This window comes from Sturnira hondurensis, unplaced genomic scaffold (genome assembly GCF_014824575.4).
Source record: "Sturnira hondurensis isolate 20B ecotype Veracruz unplaced genomic scaffold, ASM1482457v3 Scaffold0018097, whole genome shotgun sequence".
Taxonomy (NCBI): domain Eukaryota; kingdom Metazoa; phylum Chordata; class Mammalia; order Chiroptera; family Phyllostomidae; genus Sturnira; species Sturnira hondurensis.
This window is the reverse complement of record NW_028090728.1, coordinates 1,170,361-1,189,826: the sequence shown is the minus strand read 5'-3', so window position 1 is coordinate 1,189,826 and position 19,466 is coordinate 1,170,361. Positions and strand designations below refer to the sequence as shown.

General features: G+C 36.8%; 1 protein-coding gene across 4 annotated transcripts in view; it reads left to right on the top strand.

Moving 5' to 3' along the window:
* Positions 1-19,466, top strand: part of ZNF286A (zinc finger protein 286A) — a 64,851-nt gene that overhangs the window by 3,888 nt on the left and 41,497 nt on the right. For 2 of the 4 annotated variants that reach the window (XM_037068792.1, XM_037068791.1), the window contains 3 exons: positions 1,485-1,599; positions 3,696-3,788; positions 14,625-18,526. In XM_037068792.1, the coding sequence (XP_036924687.1) occupies positions 1,485-1,599; positions 3,696-3,788; positions 14,625-15,847 (1,431 nt within the window). In that variant the 3' untranslated portion in view covers positions 15,848-18,526. Of the gene's footprint in view, positions 1-1,484; positions 1,600-3,695; positions 3,789-14,624; positions 18,527-19,466 lie in introns of those variants that run through there. The other 2 variants (XM_037068793.1, XM_037068795.1) reach the window with 2 other exon arrangements.

Sequence of the window (19,466 nt, the reverse complement as noted above, 5' to 3'; positions counted from 1 at the left end):
GAGAGAGGGAGAGAAATATCAATGTATGGTTGCCTCTGCCAAGGACACACAATATATCGTGTGTCCCCTGCCGGGAACTGGCCTGCAACCCAGGCATGTGCCCTGACTGGGAATCGAACCGCGATCCTCTGGTTCGCAGGCCCGTGCTCAATCCACTGAGCCACACCAGCCAGGGCTGGAAACTGTTTTTGAAATAATTTAAGACTTAAAGGAATGTTATAAATGTTAAAAAGATTTCTTATATACTCTCCACTCATAGTCTCTTTTTGTCTAACTATCAGTGAGGCTGAGAATTTAGCTTCTTGGTTGGCAAAAAACCCACATTTTCCTTAAAAATTAGCATTTTACCTTGCTTTATTTTCCAAAATCAGGAAATTAGCATTGATATAGTACTATTTTTCTTGTCTCTCCCTCAATTTCTGGTTTTACCCTGTAATTCTTTCTTTTTTCCTTAGTTGTTTGTTCTTTCTCTAACTTGACTTATATGCTTTGTTCATTTATTTACATTATTTTTTAATGAAATGGAAGTGTTTAAAGCTATGATATTACCTCTGAGTACAGTCTTAGCAATTTGTCATTGGTTTTGCATTTTATTTTATTATTTTGATATTCTGATATGTTTTAAATAATCAGTTATTGCTTTGTTCTGTTTATATTTTGGGCTTTATTTAAATTTTGTTACTTTTGCAAATGCTTTATGAATGTTTAAATAGGTGTTTTCTATCCAGTTATAACATTTGATATATATTCATTTCTACAACCTTAGAATATTATTCCCATTCTCCATGGTTTTATTTAAAAAGGCATGTAATATTTATAGGTGTCTGCCTCCCTACAGTTTTGTATTTTTTTTTGTCTTATGTAAACTTAATTCTATGATATTTACACATAAACATGCGTGAGTTTTACCTGTCCCCTTAATCAATTTGTTGTCATAATTTTTCAGTTAATGTTTTTGGCCTTGAATTCATTCCATGCATAATTGGATGTGGTGTTCAGTGTCAGTCTTTTCATTCCATGACTTCTCCATTCACAGGGCTCGTACTGCAATTCATCTTCTGATTGGCTAGATTGATTCAGCAAGTTTTTAGTGAGGGCTCACAAGGAAAGTTGTACAGACATGTCTTTTTTCTCCTCTGTTTGTATTTTATTTACTTTGCCAAACTACATTGTTGAGTCATTGGTTCATGTTTTAACTCTTTATTCCCCAGAAATATTATAGTGTCTCAGTGGAGAAACTATAGTTATATTTCTTTTGGTTCACATATTGAACCTAGCACAATATGCCTGGCACATAACTGATAGCCAGTGACTTTATAGAGAATATTTAGAATCTGAATAATGTTAGAACACTTGTCATTTTCCCTTTTGAATGTATTCAATCCCTCTGCTCCAGGGCTACCAGCAACTAGTGGGGGGCAGGGGGTGTGAAAGGGATGCTATTGAGTGAAAGATGGTGAACGAAAGTGTGTTTTGTGTCTTAGGCATCCATGACATTCAAGGATGTGGCCATGGACTTCACCCCAGAGGAGTGGGGGAAGCTGGATCCTGCACAAAGGGATGTGATGCTGGAGAACTATAGGAACCTGGTCTCACTGTGTAAGGATGGGTTCTTTCTGTGACTCGGCAGCCCGCTAATGGGAACATATTACTTTCTTGGAAGTAAAATAACTTAACAGAGTCTTCACTTTTCTGTTCAGGAGTCATAAAGCATTAATCCCTTTGGTCCCAGAGAAAATCTAAAGCTGTTCTAAGTTTTTGGTGAACTCTCTGCTTGTTTCGTATTAGGATTCTCTGGATTCAAGTGACAGAAACCTAATTCACACTAGCTCAAAGAGGGAAAAATTTTTCTTTTCATTGATTTTTTAAAAAATCTTTATTGTCAGTTAAATAAATTTATCTATTTTTAAAGAAAGATAAGCTTTTTCCCAACTATCTTCTGGAATTGAGTAACAGTTGATGGCCTTGATCCTGCCTGCTTGTTTTTCAGATGGTTCTGTTTCATTTTTCCCCTTACTTCTAAGGTACAGTGCTTAGCCCTAGGGAAGGGAAATTACTTTTAAGGTATTTCTCATCTTAGAAGTTTTGTTTGGCCTTACAGGTATTCAACTAAAAGCCTGTATTAGCAATTTATATTGATATGAAATAAAGTACAACTTCAGTTTCTAGAAATCTAGTTTCTAAAATCTCTCTTCAGCACTTTATCCCCCTAACTGTTGTATTCTACTGGCTAACTTAAAGTTGTGATTTTCATATGTACAGCTCAAGACTCAAAAAAATTAAATGGTATTTGCATATAGATTTTAGTGGTCTTTCTCTATAGGTACTCCCTGTATTGGCTGTGTTTCTTAAATCACAGTCATTTGATAGAACTAAATTGCAGTCTCTCCCTGCAGCAGTAAGACTGTTGCTTTTTACTTATACTGTACAGCCTACACCATGATTTGGAAATATCAAGGTGAATGTGAAAACTACATATGTTTGCTTCTGTCAAGTACTGTAGCCCAACAGTTACTGCCCATTTATGCCTTCAAAATGTAGTTTTATGAAGTTAATTTAGGTTATTTACTTGTCTTTCTGCAAAAGAGTTAATCTATTAGTATGTTGATGGGAGGTAGGAAAAATGGGGTGTTTCTGATCTGATTAAGCTCGCTCTTAGCTGAGCATTGTGAATCTGGATTAGAAGGTGTGGACTTTATAAATATTTCTATCTTCCTTGAGTCATAATTCTGGGCCTAGTGTGTATTCCTACCCTTCCCACAGGGGTAAATACTTATTTTATTTTTTTTGTTCTCTTCTCCCAGCTGCACTGGGTTTCTACCGCTGTGCCCAGGTAGCAGGGTGGCAGTCCATCCCTTGGCAGTGAAGGCTTCTGCTAATTAAGAGATGGGTCTAGGTATATGCTAGATTCCCTTCCCCAAGAGGAACAAAATCTTCATTCAGGGAATTAAATATATTATCAGGAATTTATTTTTTTAATCACATGGTGTGGCTTTGCCCTGTATTGGCTTTATTCTTAGGACCGCCCCATGTGGCAGAGATGGCCACTGGCAGCTCTATGCTTATATTATCCTTCCAGTTAGAAAACTAAGGAAAAAAAGGTGGTGCTGAGAGTGGCCAGCACTGAAACTCCTATCCTGGGAGTTTCAGCAAATAGGGTCACATGTTGATCAGTGAAACACATCTACTGGAGACAGGAAAATAGGGTATTCTGACCAGTCTGGACCCTGTGACCACCTGCATGTGTGTGTACACATGTGCATATGTGTATGTGTGTGTGTGTATGGACACAGGAAGTTCTAGTAACTAAAGAAGGAAGGAGGAAAAAGCGGAAGACAATTCTAGTTACTACAGTCACAACTTTGTGGTGCTGCCACTGAGTTGGCAGCACCTGAGTTTATATTTTCTTCAGCTTCTTTGCTAAGCCAGGGATTGATCTCCATTATCTCCCTAGAACTTCCTCAGTGAAGAAAGATAAATTCTCTTCTTTTTTGACAGGCAAAAACAGACTCCTGCTGCAGATATTTTAAGCCTCGTGAAGAGGTCCATCTTCTTTCACTGCAGATCTTCCCATAATCCTCTGTCCTCTTTGTATATCAGGGGTTTGGCGCTGTGCTCTAGGATAGATGATTGTGCCCACCACAAATAACTAAGTCCCACTTCTTTCTCTTTTTCTTTTAACTTTTAATGAGCAGGGCTTCCAGTTTCCAAGCCTGAGAACTACAATTTGGAGAGTGGAAAGGACCCATTGATGCTTGAGAAAAAAGTACCCAAAAGCACCTATTCAGGTGAGTTAGGTAGATGGGAGTCTTTAGAAATAAAAGCCCCTCAGGACAGTGAAGAATTGGCACTTTTCAGTGCTTAAGTAAGACTGTTAGAAGTGCCTACATGCTTTTACTTTTAAAATATTTTAAATTATATAGCAACTTATAAAAAGTCAAAAAATATATACATATGTTTTACATTAAACACATGCTAATATTTTGCTTTCTTTGCATCTTTTTCTTCCTCTTTTTCAATATAGAATAAATAAAATTATAACTGTACAGGTCTATGAATTTTCACAAATTGAACACATTTGTGTAACTAGTACCCAAATCAAGAAACAACCTTACCAGAACCCCTAGAAGCACCCTTATGCCCTCTTTAAGTCACCTTTTTTTCTTCTTAGAGTAACCTTATCCTAATTTCTAATACCTCAGATTAACTTTAACTGTTCTTGAACTAATTATGTAAACAGAGTCATATTGTATGTATTCTTGTGCCCGGCTTCCTTCACTGAAGATTACTGTGAGATACATCCATGTTGTTACATTTAGTTGTGGTTCGTTCATTCTCATTGTTTTATAGTCTTTCATTGTGTCATTATACTAGTTTATCCATTCTCCTGAGATGGACATTAGGGTAGTTCCAGTTTTTAGCTATATGAGTCGTGCTGCTATGTTTGTTCTGTCTTTTAATGAACATGTATATGCATTTCTGTTGGATATATACATTAGGTAGAATTGTTGGGTCAGGGGGTAAGTCCATGTTCACTTTGGTACATACTGTCATAAGATTTCCAAAGTAATTATACTAGTTAGATTTCCACTAGCAGATTATATAAATTCTAGCTGCTCTGCATCCTTATCTGCACGTAATATTGTCTGCCTTCTTAATTTTAGCCATTCTTATAGGTATGTGGTATCTTTTACTTTTTACAGAATAAGAAACATTACAGATTTAGTTGAAGTCCTTTTATTCTTTTTCTCCTAGACATAATCAATTTGTGCATTTGGTATAAAACATTCTAATATGTGTGTGTGCATGTATGTACATATATACACATATACATATGTATGAAAATATGTATAGTGTGTTATATTTTAATAATTTGGTTTTTAAATTTCACATTGTATTATATTAATACATATGAATTGTGTTTATTCATTTTAACTACTATGGAATAAGTCCATTGCATGAATAAACTGAACAGTTTATTTTACTTCTTTGCCATCAATAAGAGAATTGCAGTGATCATCCTTTTATTGACTCCTTAATGCTCATTTTAAGAGTTGGTTTAAGATGGATAACAGAATAAGAATAAGTATGTCTTAATGTATCATATGTTTAGCTTTATTAGAAACTGCCAGAGTCCCACCACCATTCTGGTGAACAGTTGACACTATTAGATTTAGTAATTTTTGTCAATCTCATGGGTATGAAATGATACATTATATTTTTAATTATATTTTCTTGATTACGTCATTACAGTTGTCCCAAATTTTTCTCCTTCCCCCCCCTCTACCCAGCACCCCCCAGTCCCTCAGGCAATCCCCACACCTTTGTTCATGTCCATGGGTTATGCATATAAGTTCTTCAGCTTTTCCATTTCCTATACTGTACTTTACAACCCTGTGACTGTTCTGTAACTAAATTGTGCTTCTTAATCCCTTCACCTTTTCACTTCTTCCCCCCAAACCCCCTCCTATCTGCAGCCAACATATCATTCTCCATATCTATGATTCGGTTTCTGTTCTGCTTGCTTAGTTTGTTTTTTAGGTCCCATTGTTGATAGAGATGTATTTATTGTCTTATTGTTCTAAATTTTGATCTTCTTTTTCTTAAATAAGTCCCTTTATCATTTCAAGTAATGATGGTTTGATGATGATGAACTCCTTCAGCTTTTTTTTTTTTTTCATCTGGGAAGCTCTGTATCTGCCCTTCAATTCTAAATGATAGCTTTGCTGGATTAGAGTATTCTAAGTTGTAGGTCCTTGTTTTCCATCACTTTGAATATTTCTTGCCAATTCCTTTTAGCCTGCAAAGTTTCTTTTAAGAAATTAGCCAATAGTCTTATGGGAACTCCCTTGTATAGAATTCCCTGCTTTTCTCTTGCTGCTTTTAAGATTTTCTCTTTAACCTTTGGCATTTTGATTATGATGTGTCTTGGTGTGAGCCTCTGCATCCATCTTGTTTGGGACTTTGTGTACTTCCTGGACTTGTATGTCTATTTCCTTCACCAAGTTAGGTAAGTTTTCTTTCCTTATTTTTTTAAAATAGGTTTCCAGTTTCTTACTTTCTCTCTTCTCCTTCTGGCACCCCTATGAGGTGAATGTTGCTATGCTTCAGGTTATCCCAGAGACTCCTTATACTGTCCTCATTTTTTTGGATTCTTTTTTTCTTCTTGCCATTCCTGGTCAGTGGTTTTTTTGCTTCCTTGTGTTCCAAATCGTTGATCTGATCTTTTTCTTCTTCCACTCTACTATTGATTCCCTATAAATTGTTCTTTATTTCAATTAGTGTATCCTTTATTTCTGACTGGATCTTTTTTATGCTCTTGAGGTTCTCACTAAGTTCCTTGAGCATCCTTATAACCAGTGTTTTTGAATTCTGCATCTGATAGATTGCTTAGCCCCATTATATTTAGTTCTTTTTCCGCAGTTTTGTTCCATTCCTGTATTTTGGCCATGTTTCTTTGTCTCCTCATTTTGGCAGCCTGCCTTGTGTTTGTTTCTATGTATTAGGTAGAGCTGCTATGACTCCCTGTCTTGATACTGTGGCCTAATGTAATAGGTGTTCTGTGGTGTCCAGTGTCACAGCCTCCTCTATCATCTAAGCTGGATACTGAAGCTCTGCCCTCTGTGTGGGCTCAGCTTGTAATTGAGCCTTGATTGCTGTTGGCAGGTCAATGGGAGGGATTTACTCAAGCCAGTCAGCTGCAAGGACTGGCTGTGACCACTGACCACCAATGAGGATCATCTATTCAGGCACCCACTGCGCCTAGTTCAGTGGGGCTCTGGTAGCCACTTGAATTCCATCTGGGGCCACTTGACATAAGCGATCTGCAGCTATCTGCTTCTTGTACTGTGCTTGAAGGTGTCCTAGAGAGGCCAACTATGAACCAAGGCCAGCTGTTTCTAGTGCAGAGCCTGGGGCTTCTTAGCAAGGTACGGGTGCTTGCTGAGGCCAGCTGCTGCTTGTTTGAGAGGATTTGGGAAGATCAGAAGCATTAGCCAAGACAAGTCATTCATATGGAAAAGCCACTGTTAACCACTTGGGTAGGCCTGTAAGTTGGGTGGGATGGAGTCTTAGGGAATGACCAAGGTGTGAGGCAAACAATGTGAGCCAGGCTGATGGAGTCTCAGATATGATTCTTTCTGTGCTCTGTGGCTCTGTGGGAGGAGGGCTCAGAAGAGGAACAGTGGCCTCTGCCAGCATTTCTGTCTTGGAGAAAGCTGTTCCCCAGCTCTCACTTTGATGCCAGACACTTCAGTTCCTTCCTGCATGCCACTGCTGCCTTTCAAGCTGCTGTCCTGATGATGGAGCTCAGCAGGAGTGAGTGTAAGTAAGTCTCTTTGTGGGTCTTTGAACAGAAATTGCCCTGGAATCCAGAAGTTTCTTCCACTGACTCTATCTCCATTGGTTTTTGTAGCCAGAAGCCACTGATCTGTCTTCCAAGCTCTGGAACCCTGGGCTGGGGGCCTGGTGTGAGGCTAGAACCCTTTGTTCCCAAGATATCCCTCCCGATTTTTATTTGCCACGCATGGGTATGGGACCAGCCCATCCCACGTTTCCGCATCTCTGCGTCCGAGTCTCCACCCCACCTACCAGTCCAATGGATGTTATATATTTCATACTTGTTAATGTATGTTTCTCTGGTTCTGAGTGAATTTGAGTATTTCATATGGGTATTAACTATTTTGGTTTCTTTGTAAGTTATCTCTTGATATTCTTTGCCTGTTTTTTAAAATTGGGCCGTTCATATTTCTTTAATTTGTTGGGGTTCTTTATATTTTAGGTGCTAATGAATGAGAGAAGTACCACTATAAATCAGTGAGGAAAAAATGGTTCTTTATTCAGTGGCTTATTTCATTTTATTGTGTTTTATGCATACAGAATTTAAAATTTTTAATGTTATCAAATTTATCAATTTTTAATACTTTGTGCTCTTTGTGAATTATCTTCCTTATTCCATTGTTGAAGGTAATCTGTACTTTATTCTAAAATGTTCAAGTTTTGTTTAACAGGTAATTTTTTTTGTACATGTAGTGCCATAGGGGACAAATTTTATCTTTTTTTCATGCTTACAGCCAAAGTCCAGCATTATTTATTTTAAAATCTCATCTTTTATCACTGATTTGTAATGCTAATTCTGTGCTAAATTCAGGTCCCATATAAACTTGTGTCTGTTCCTAGGCTGTCTGGTGTACTTGTCTATCTGTCCCAAAAATGTACTGTTTTAATTATTATACTTTATAGTATGTATATCATAAAGAAAATCTTACCTTAATTTTGTTTTATTGAATATTGAGAGGGTTTTAAAATCTTCCCTATGAGGTGGGTATGTCTGTTTGCCCTGTAGGCCTGTTCATTTTTGTGATTTGCTTACTAACCTCCATTATCCTTTTTTTGTGTGGAAGATGTACCATTGTCTTAGTAATATATAAGAACTTCATATATGAGGTATATATTCTTTGTCATGTTACAGATATTTTTTCTAGTTTTTGCCTTTTAGTTTTGCTATTGTACAATCTTTTATTTTCTGTGTCTTAATTAGTCTTTAGAAACACTCCAAGATTATAGAAATATTTGCTTCTCTTCTCTTCTAGTATATTGGTCTTTTAATTTTTTTCTTTAAATCCTTAATCCATTTGGAATTGACTCTTACTTCTCTGACTGTATCTTTTTAGCTTTTCTCTTCTGAACAATTAAGTTTGGATTTCTCAATGTTTGGTTTGAATCTCCCTTCCCTCTATAACCCAGGATTATAAACCTGAGTGCCTGCATGGGCCAAGGTAATATAACTGAGTGAAGCAAACTAGAGGAGCATATGGCTCAACTGAAAGGGGTAGCCATCACTCCATTAGCTTTAGCTCAAGAGCTGGCTAACTTTTTATGTAAACAGCTAGATGGTAAATAATTTAGGCTTTGTGGGAGATATGTTATCTGCTGCAACCATTCAATATGCTATGGTAGGATGAAAACAATCATAGACAGTTTATAAAAGAATAGATATGGTTTTGTTTTAATAAAACTTTATTTAGAAAAACAGGTAGTGGGCTGTAGTTTCCAATCTCTGCTGTAATTGGTTGTTGTCGTTCAGTATGCATCTAGCTTTTGGGGTCTTTTCCAAGAGAAACCCAAAATTTGAATGTTTATATGAAATCTTTCTATTTTTTAAAATTTTTATTTAATTCTTGTTCAAGTACAGTTTTCTGTCTTATATTCCCAGCCCTGCCCCCCCTAGTGCTTCCCATCTCCCTCCCATTTCCGCCCCCCACCTTAGATATTGTCCATGTGTCCTTTATACTTGTTCATGTGAGTCCAATTAATCTCAAAAATTTGTATAACAATGTGGGCCAAACAGATGTATGAGGGTCAGATTTATCGAGCTAGTCACCTTTTGCAGCCTTGGCTTTCTTTTTCAGCAGTCTCATTTGTTCCCATAGCTGAATTATTATCTCTTATCTAGATGAATCCCAGATTTGTATTTCTATCCCAGACCTCTCTTGGGGCTCCTATTCTGAATATTTATGTAACTACTGGATGTCTCCATTTGCTTATACCAAAGACACTGTAAATACAACATACTTAAAACTGAACGCCTGGTATATGCCCAAATTTTCCTTGCCCAGTAGGATCTTTTTCCCAGTAATTTTCTTAATGACACTCACTATCTTACCAAATTTTACAAGCCATAAATGTGTGAAGGGTCTTTACACTTCCCTCTCCTCTACCCAGTTCTTCATTGGGTTTGTCTAATTCTATTTGTTGTTAACATGCCTCCATCTCCCTTTTGTTTACCTGGACTACAGTGATAATCTCCCTGATTCCACCTTTGCCTTCATGCACTCTATTCTTTATATCATTTTAAAGTGATGTTTTTCAAAATATAGACCTAATGATAGTACCTTTTTTCTTAAAAACCATTTCTTAAAAGCCATTTCAATGGCTTCCCATTGCTCTTAAGGTAACAGCCAACATCTCTGATATGTTCAGTATCTTGCAAAATCTTTTACTTATTTATTCCAACCCTATCTTATACCTATCCTCCCTCTGTTTTTGTACTCTGTCTTAATGGTTCTTCAAAATTTTGGCGTCATAGGACCTAATGTAACTCCAAAAATTATTGAGGACCCTAATGGGCTTTTGTTTATGGGAGTTATACCTAACAGTACTTAACCATCTTAGAAATTAAAACTGAGAATTATTTTAAGCCATTAGATAATTCATTTTAAAATACTCATTATAAATCCATTACATGTTAATACTGACAACAATTTTTATGAAAACAGTATCTTCTACAACAAAAAAGATGTTATTGAGAAGAATGGCATTGTTTTACATTATTATAAATCTCTTTAATGTATGGCTTTATAGAAGACAGCTGTATTGTCACGTTTGTTTCTGAATGCAGTTTGTTATGATGTATTGTTTTGGTTGACCTGTATGAAATAAGTCCAGCCTCACACCAAAAAATAGTTGGAAAAGGGGGAGTATTTTATAGACTCTTCCAATACTTGTAGGTGTTCTTGGCAAAACTGGGCAAGTGGTAGTTTCTTAAAGATTAAATAAGTGTGGAATCTGAAAGCAAATCCATGAGTTTTTCATAGCCTTAAATTAAAATCTATTAATATTTTGGAAAATATTTTGAAAATAGTAGTTCACTGAGTTATGCAGATATTCCAAATATTGATACATTACATTACACAATATTAAAAAATAACAATCTTTAATATCGCCACTGACCTTGTCAGAAAAGTCATTAAGTATTAGGTAGATTGGCAATTGGGCCCTGTAATAGCTATCAAACTATTTATTGATAGTAGTTAAGTTTTGCAAAATTCTAATTTTTTCCTGAAATCTCAACTTTTATGAAATATTGTCAGTTGTTTTTCTTAAAGTGACAGGCTCACTTTGTTCATTTTTAAGAAAATATCTGCCAAATGTCCAACATGGATAACATAATTTGTCCATCAGTCATTCTTTCAAGAAAAAATATGGCTCATGAAGAAAGTGGCTAGTTCAGCTCACAACTCAAACTATCTCATGAGTGGTTATCTTCAAGACAACTGTCATGCTATGATATGGCTAGAATTGTTTTGTGAATGTTCAGAACATTAAAAAGGTATGTACTGAAGGTTTGAAGTTGAATAAAATTAATGTTTACTCAGACGTTTTCAAGTGAAACTTTTTTTTAAACCAAGAGTACATAGTGGTAAGAATACAATAACTGCTAATAAGTTTGGTGGCATTGTCCTGAATGAGCAATTTTACCACCATTACTTTTGCAACATCAGTGCAAATGTAATGACAATGAAAATGGTAACATTTAAATATTATTTTGAAAATAGTTTTGGCCCTGGCCAGTGTGGCTTAGTTGATTGGGCATCATCCTACAAACCAAAGGGTCGTGGTTTTCAGTTCCTGGTCAGGGCACATGTCTATGTTGCTGGTATCCCTGGTTGAGGGGTACAAACAAAGAGCAACCAATTGATGTTTCTCTCTCACATCAGTGTTTCTCTCCTCTTTTTCTCCCTCCCTTTCCCTCTCTCTGAAATCAATAATCATGTCCTCTGGTGAAAATAATAAAAAAAAGAAAGTAGTGTGCCTTCTGATTCCAGAGTCCATGCTCTCAACAACTATGCTTTTCTTAAATGTTCCTCTCACTTCAGGGCTTCTGTATATATTGTTCCCTCTACCTGAAGCACTCAAGTCAGTGTTTTTATACCTGTTACCTAGAACACTCACCTGAAGCACAGCTGAAGTGAAACTTTTACTTCCTCAGGGAAGCCTCCCCTCATCCCTCTAGATTCCCATTCTTACATTCTTTCATAGCATCACTTGTTTATTTCTTAGTACTTACTACAGGTACAATTCTATGTGTATTTGTGAATGTTAGATTAAACTCTCTCCTCACGTGCATAGGGACTCTGTGTGTTTTTCCCAATACCCAGAACAGAGCCTAGTGGATGGAAGGTATTCAATAGATAACTGTTGAATAAATGGGTAGAAGAGTATGGAGATGAGTGAATAGAATCATTTTGCTGTATGGAATGAGGGACAGATCTAATTAATTTTTCCTAAATGTGTAATTAGTCATGGCTCCATTTATTAGAAAAATAAATTATCTTTACTGACTAAAATATCATCTTTATATTGTCCTTAATTCCTATATGTACTTGACCTTATTTCTGAATTTAAATTCTTTGTTTCTGACTGGTTCTTTTTTATGCTACTGAGGTCCTCATTAAGTTCCTTGAGCATCCTTATAAACAGCGTTTGGAACTCTGCATCTGATAGATTGCTTGCTTATCTCCATTTCGTTTAGCTCTTTTTCTAGAGTTTTGATCTGTTCTTTCATTTGGGCTATGTGTCTTTGTCTCCTCGTTTTGGCAGCCTCCTAGTGTTTATTTCTGTGTAATAGGTAGAGCTGCTTTGACCCTTTGTCTTGGTAGTGTGGCCTAAAGTAGTAGGTGCCCTATAGGGTCCCTTGGTACAGGCCTCCCCTAACATCCGAGCTGAGTACTCAAGGTGTGCCCTTTGTGTAGGCTGAGTAGACCCTGATGTAGTTAAGCCTCGGTTGCTGTTGGCAGATCAGTGGGAGGGATTTACTCAAGTCAGTGAGCTGCAAGGACTGGCTGTGACCACTGACCGTTAACCTCCACCCTCCATGGAGGATCAGCTGTGTGGGGGCAGAGTGGTGGTGCTCTGACGTGGTCTGTAGCTGTCTGCTGGGTACACTGGACTCTTGGGTTTCCAGTGCCAAGGTCAGCCCCGACCTGTGTTTTGTCCAGGGCACCCTGCCAGAGCTCTAAAACAATCTGAGATGGCTACTACTTGTGGTTGGCTTGGAGATTCCCAAGTGAAAGCAAGCTGTGACTCTAATCTGGCTGCTGCTAGGACTCATTGAAGCCAGGTATTGCTTATTTGGTAGGATTTAGGAGCTAAGACCATTCATGTGGAAAAGTAGCTTGGGTGGGCCCATTAGTTGGGTGGGGTGGATTCTCTGGTGATCTCTGAGGTGGACCAGTGTTAGCTAGGTTGTTGGAATCTTAGGTGTGACATCAGTCTGTTGGGGTAGGGCCTAGAAAAGGGATAATGGCCTCTGGTCGACTTGATGCCAGACACCTAAGCCTCCCCCTGCATACCACTGGTGCCTCTCAAGCCACCACTCCATTGCCAGAGCCCAGAGAGAATCTGAGTCCTGTCTTGGTTCTTTAAGAGAAACTGCTTAGGGCTCCAGCAGTTTCTTTCACTGACTCAATCTCCATTGATTTTTGCAGCCAGAAGTTGTGGGGCCTTATCTTCCTGGCACTGGAACCCTGGGCTGAAGGGCCTGGTGTGGGATGGGATTCCTCACTCCCGAGATACCTCTCCTGAATTTTTATCTAACACGTGTGGATGTGTGAGCAGCCTGTTCATTTGTGCACACCTCCTACCAGTCTGGATGGATGTGGTTTCTTTAGCTCCATAGTTGGTAGACTTCTGTTCAGCTCGATTTCTGACATTCCTGTGTGATAGTTGTTCTACATTTTACTTCTGATTTTGATGTGGTTGTGTGAAGAGGCTAGCCATGTCTGCCTATGCTGCCATCTTGACCTAAAGAGCCACTGTTCTGTTTTATTGATCTCTTTATTCCTTTAAACTACACTCTTTAAATTGTTTTAGCTTTATACTTTTATATTGAATATAAAAATTCTAATTTATTTATATGAGATATATTTAGAGAAATCTAGTTTCCATCCATGCCCTTCCTCTGTTCTGTTACTTTCTATATAGGTAACCATTTTTATTCATATTTTTATCTGTGTTGTTGGTTTTAGTAAATATAACCAAATATATCTCTCTATATATAGATATATATAGATATATCTATGTATATATCTATATATATCTTTATTCTCCACACAAAAAGTAGCAGCCAATACACATTAATTTATAGTTTGCTGGGTTTTTTAATTTAATATATCCTGAAGATAATAGTAATATGTAGACATCTTTTTTATTTTTTGAAAGTTACATGGTACTCCATTTTATGTATGTACCATTGTTTATTTAATCAGTACTCTAGAGTAGGATATTTGATATGTTACCAGTTTTTGCTTCCCTAGTTAGTGTAGTAATAAATAGTCTTGTGCATATGTAATCTCATACATTTTCTATTGTGTCTTTGGGAGCTTGTAGGAGATTTTTGACCAGGGGCATATTATTACAACATTGTTAGGGAAAATTAAACTGGAAAAATGGAATGCATAGTTGGATATAAATAGGATTGGATGAGTGAAAATTTACAAGTTATAGCTGTCTTCAATACTAAGATGATAACTGCCTGGATATTTATTACTGCACTGGTATTTTAGTACTCTCATTTCCTGCTCACCCAGTGATAGATTTTTTTATCTACATCCTTCCTTCTTTATTTCTGGTCTTTTCTCCCCCTATTGACGCTCCTGGATGTGGTCTGTTTATTTTCTTTTCATTTCCCTCCATTTATCCCTCTTTGTGAATCATCTCACGAAGTCAAGTCCAATTATTCATTGAAGGCATGCTTTTCACCTTCATTAGCTCTTACCTATTACACAACTGCCTTTTTGTTGAGCACAGAAATGAAGGAAATATGTATTTCCTGTTTTTTTCAGAGTTGGAAAGTAGACCTGAGAGCAAAGATTCAACTTCAGTGCAAGATTTTTCCAAAGAAGAATCATGCCAAATAATAGACAGACTGACAGGGAATAGTGTGTATGACACCAACTTGGAAACAACTCTTGAATGTGAAAATTTGTTGGAGAATTGGCAAGGAAATCAGGGGAGACACTTTAAAGAAATGTTCACTTACACAAATTCACTCCCTGAAGAAAGAGCTCATGAGCATAATATATATTGGAAAAACTTTAGTCAGAAGTCTGTCCTTGCTCAGGACAGAGTTCCAAAAGGAACCTATGCCTTTCATACACTTGAAAAAAGACTGAAGCAGAAATCAAACTTAAGGAAGAAGCAGAGAATCTATAAAGAGAAAAAACCTCATAAATGTAACGATTGTGGTGAACTCTTCACTTACCATTCAGTGCTTATTCGACACCAGAGAGTCCATACTGGAGAGAAACCCTATAGCTGCAGTGAATGTGGGAAATCTTTTAGTCACAGAGCTAATTTAACTAAACATCAGAGAACTCATACTAGAATTCTCTTTGAGTGCAGTGAATGCAAAAAAGCCTTCACAGAAAGTTCCTCCCTTGCAATACATCAGAGAATTCACATTGGAGAGAGACCTTATGAATGCAGTGAATGTGGGAAAGGATTTAATCGAAGTACCCATCTGGTGCAGCATCAGTTGATTCATACTGGAGTGAAGCCTTATGAATGTAATGAATGTGATAAAGCTTTCATTCATTCATCAGCACTCATCAAACATCAAAGAACTCATACTGGGGAGAAACCCTATAAATGTACGGAGTGTGGGAAAGCTTTTAGCCATTGCTCATCCCTTACTAAACATCAGAGAGTTCATACTGGAGAAAAGCCATATGAATGTAGTGAATGTGGGAAAACCTTTAGTCAGAGCACACATCTTGTTCAGCATCAAAGAATTCATACTGGAGAGAAACCCTATGAGTGTAATGAATGTGGGAAAACCTTCAGCCGGAGTTCAAACTTTGCTAAACATCAAAGAATTCATATTGGAAAGAAACCATACAAATGTAATGAATGTGGAAAAGCCTTTATTCATTCATCAGCTCTTATTCAACATCAGAGAACTCATACTGGAGAGAAACCCTATAGATGTAATGAATGTGGGAAAAGCTTTAAGTGTAGTTCATCCCTCATCAGACATCAAAGAATTCATACAGAAGAGCAATCCTGAAAATTACTAAATGCGAAGAAATGTAAGTTGGTTTTATCACTGTGTTAAATATAGGAGTATATAAGTGATCCTTAAAATGCTGGCTATGGACCAGTTTTGTGTGCATCTAATTTTACTTGCATAGTATGTATTTTTGAGCCATAAACAAAATGTTCCTTATATCCATTGATTTGATCATTATGAAAGATACTTTCCAGATATTTCAGGTTTTGATCCCTAACCCCTCCCCAATACCCTTTTGTGAAATTCAAGAAATCCTTAGTAGTGGGTAGCAATATAATAAATCTGGAATCCATTTTCTTTCTCTATTTTTCATGTTATAGCTTTTCACTTTGCAAAGAAATTATTATTGGGTAGGTTAGGCAGAGGGTTCATATCCTTATCATCAGAAAGACAGAGTTATTCCTCTTTGGATCCAAAGTATAAATCTACATTTACAGATAGTTTCATTTCTCCAGTGTCATTTCTTTTATATTAGTTATAGAAAGTTAAAGGTTAAAAGTTGAAATATGCTTTGAATTTCCTCTCTCTCCACAAAGGCCATTCTCTAATTTGATTAACAGAAATAGAATGTATTTACAGCTGGCTGTAAGTTACCTTTATATGGGTTATGCTGGTCATAGATTTAGACAATTGCTGGGTAGAACTTCATTTTCTACTTGCTTGGAAGTTACCCTGAAGTAGTATGGGTCAGAATCATAAATATAGTTTTTGATCAAGTCCCTTTCTTCTTATCCTTGGCATTCATTAAATGTATCTTTGGTTTTCTATAATTACGGTATTAGGGAGATTTCATTTCTTTACATTATTCTGATCTCTGTAATTGATGCTTTGTCACTTTGAGAAAAAGTTGCTGGGATGTTGAGGGTCTGAAAAGTTGATGGGTTTAATGTGTTAGCATATTTAGGATCCTAGTCCAAAAAAATAACGGAAGCAACTGTGAGACAGAAAAGGAACTGAAGGAATGAGAGAAATACCTTCCTGTCAGATAGGTTAAATAGTGATTCACTTGACAATAAGCAGCTTCTCTCTATGAAGTTGCCATTTTCTGACCTTCATGTATACCCACATTTTTTGTTCTTGTTCTCTCTGTATGTTGGTTAGTCTTTGCTATATTCCAGAGCCATAAAAAAGATTGAGAAGGCATGAAACCACATGATATATTGACATACTTACTTGGGTGACCAAAGACCAGTAATGTGATTGGGAACACAAAAGCAAAAGTTCAGATGAATATTTAGCAAAACACTATACAAAAATTAGGATTGTTTGTTGTTGTTATTCTGTTAATACATATTGTGTGAAAAGATTATAGAAAAAGTAGAGGGAAACAGTAGTTATAGATCTCTTCTTCTAATTCTACCTTTTATGAACATTCAGCACCAGTCCATGTTTTGCTCTCTTCTTGTTATTCCTGTGACTTATAATTCCTTCTCTGTATACTTTAGTTCTATTATTGAAGAAAAGTGGAATGATGTTTTAAAAAGGGGTGGTAGTGGACAGCAAGATCATTAAGGATGGATCAAGTATAAATCCAGCAATGGTTGAAATCCAACAATATGAAAGAAATGGGGCTGAAAGGACTTGGAAAAGTTTTATAAAGAATTTTTAAAAACACATTGAAAGGGGTGGAGGTGGTTGTTTGGCTGTTTTGTACTATAATGGCATAGTTAAGTAGTTGCAGCAGAGAGTATATATATGTCCTGAAAAGCCTAAGGTACTTGCTATTTCTTAATGTGCCAAATGCTTGAGTGACAGTAAATGCATCATTTGGGGGCCAAAGTTTGACTAATAAAATAACATCAGCATGGGCTTTTCAAAGCTGGGTTTTAATACTGCCACCTCTGCTTAGCAATTCTGTGACCTGGGAAGGCTACTTATTTTCTGAGCCTCAGTTTTTTACCTGCAAAATGGGAATAAATCATCACTCATAAGGTTATTGTGAGGACTAAATATGACAATGAAAGTAAAGGACATGGTACACAATAAATTATATAGTCTCTTCCCTTTCCCCTCCCCTTTCCTCTCCCTCTCTCTCCCTTTCTCTTTCTCTCTCAATGTATGTATACACAAGTATTTTAATGAAGTGTTATCTTAGTTCACTTGGGCAGCTATAACAAAATATCTTTGACTGAGTGGCTTATGCATAACATTCAACATTATCACAGTTCTGGAGAGTAGGGAGTCTAAGATCAAGGCCCCAGCAGATTCGTTGTCTGATGAGGGGATTCATGTTTCCCCTCAAAGACAGCCATCTTTTCACTGTATACTCACATTCTGAAAGGGCAAGAGAGCTTTGTGGCCTCTTTTATGAGGTTACTGACCCTTTTCATGAGAGTTTGGGTATCATGACCTTATCACCTTTTAAAGGCCCCGCCTCCTAATACCATCACATTGAGATCAGGTTTCAACCTGAATTTTGGGGGAACACAAATATTCTTGTAATCTAATTGCAGTTTAAGTGGTGTTAAAGGTTTTGCTCTGTTAGTTTTACTGAGAACTCTGGCCCTTTACATTTTAGTATTTGTTCTTTTTATACCTGGTGTTAAATCTATGGGTTTGTATGTTGACAGGAATCCTGGAGGTTTTAGTGGTCTGCTTTTCATGTTTTTGGTTACCTATAAACCAAATTTGACTGTTCTTACTGGCCCACTGTCAATAAAGATGTTTATATATTTATTGTCAAAAACTTTTATAAATTGCTCTCATATCATTCAGGAAACCAGTCACATTCTAATTATTCATCTGGGCTTCACAACTTCTTCAGACATAGATTGGGGAATACCCTCCATAACCCATGTATCTGAGAAGGTTAAAGAGTGAAGGAAGGATATTTCTATGATGAAATATCCTTGGGCCAAGTACAGGCACCACTCACTTAAGGGAAAAAAGGAGGGAAGAATGAACTTTGTATAAAACATACAATTAAAGCTAGGCAAGATAGGGTTAAAAAACTGATTTAGTGTAAATTTTAAATTACATCTGGCCTTCAGGAGGACAACATAATATCACTGAAAAATACAAAGTGGTAGCATAAGAATACCAAACATTCAGATTGTTGGAAATTAACTAATTCAGTTATTTATTAAAAATCTCATCATTGTTTTATTTCCTCAGATGAGTTTTAATTTTTTAAAAAAATATGTTACAACAGGACTCAGTTTGGAAGCTCTTTGTCCCTGCTTTCTCCCTTTCCTTACCCAATTCTTTTCTAGGCCTCAACGGGGCAGTCTTGGAATCCAAAGCCAATGAGCTGTCCCTCACCGTAGGTATTATTGTCAAGGCAAAAGTTGTGTTCTTCTGTGGTAATATGTATAATGTGATACCTATGGATTACCTTGTACTTCTAATTAATGTCATCAGAAAATTACATATTTTCACTGAATTGTTTTTTACATTTTTCACACTGTAACCTGTTATTTTTTAACCTCTGTTCATCCATAAACCAGATAATTTGTCTTTAGATTGAGTTGACTGTTCATAAAATGTACAGTCCATTCACCTGTAAGCACATTATCATCATGTCAGAAAGTTCACATATCTGAGAAACCTAAGGGGTGAAATCCGACACTCAGACATTGCTAGATCCAGGACTGGTTACCTCCATCTCTGCTGTGGT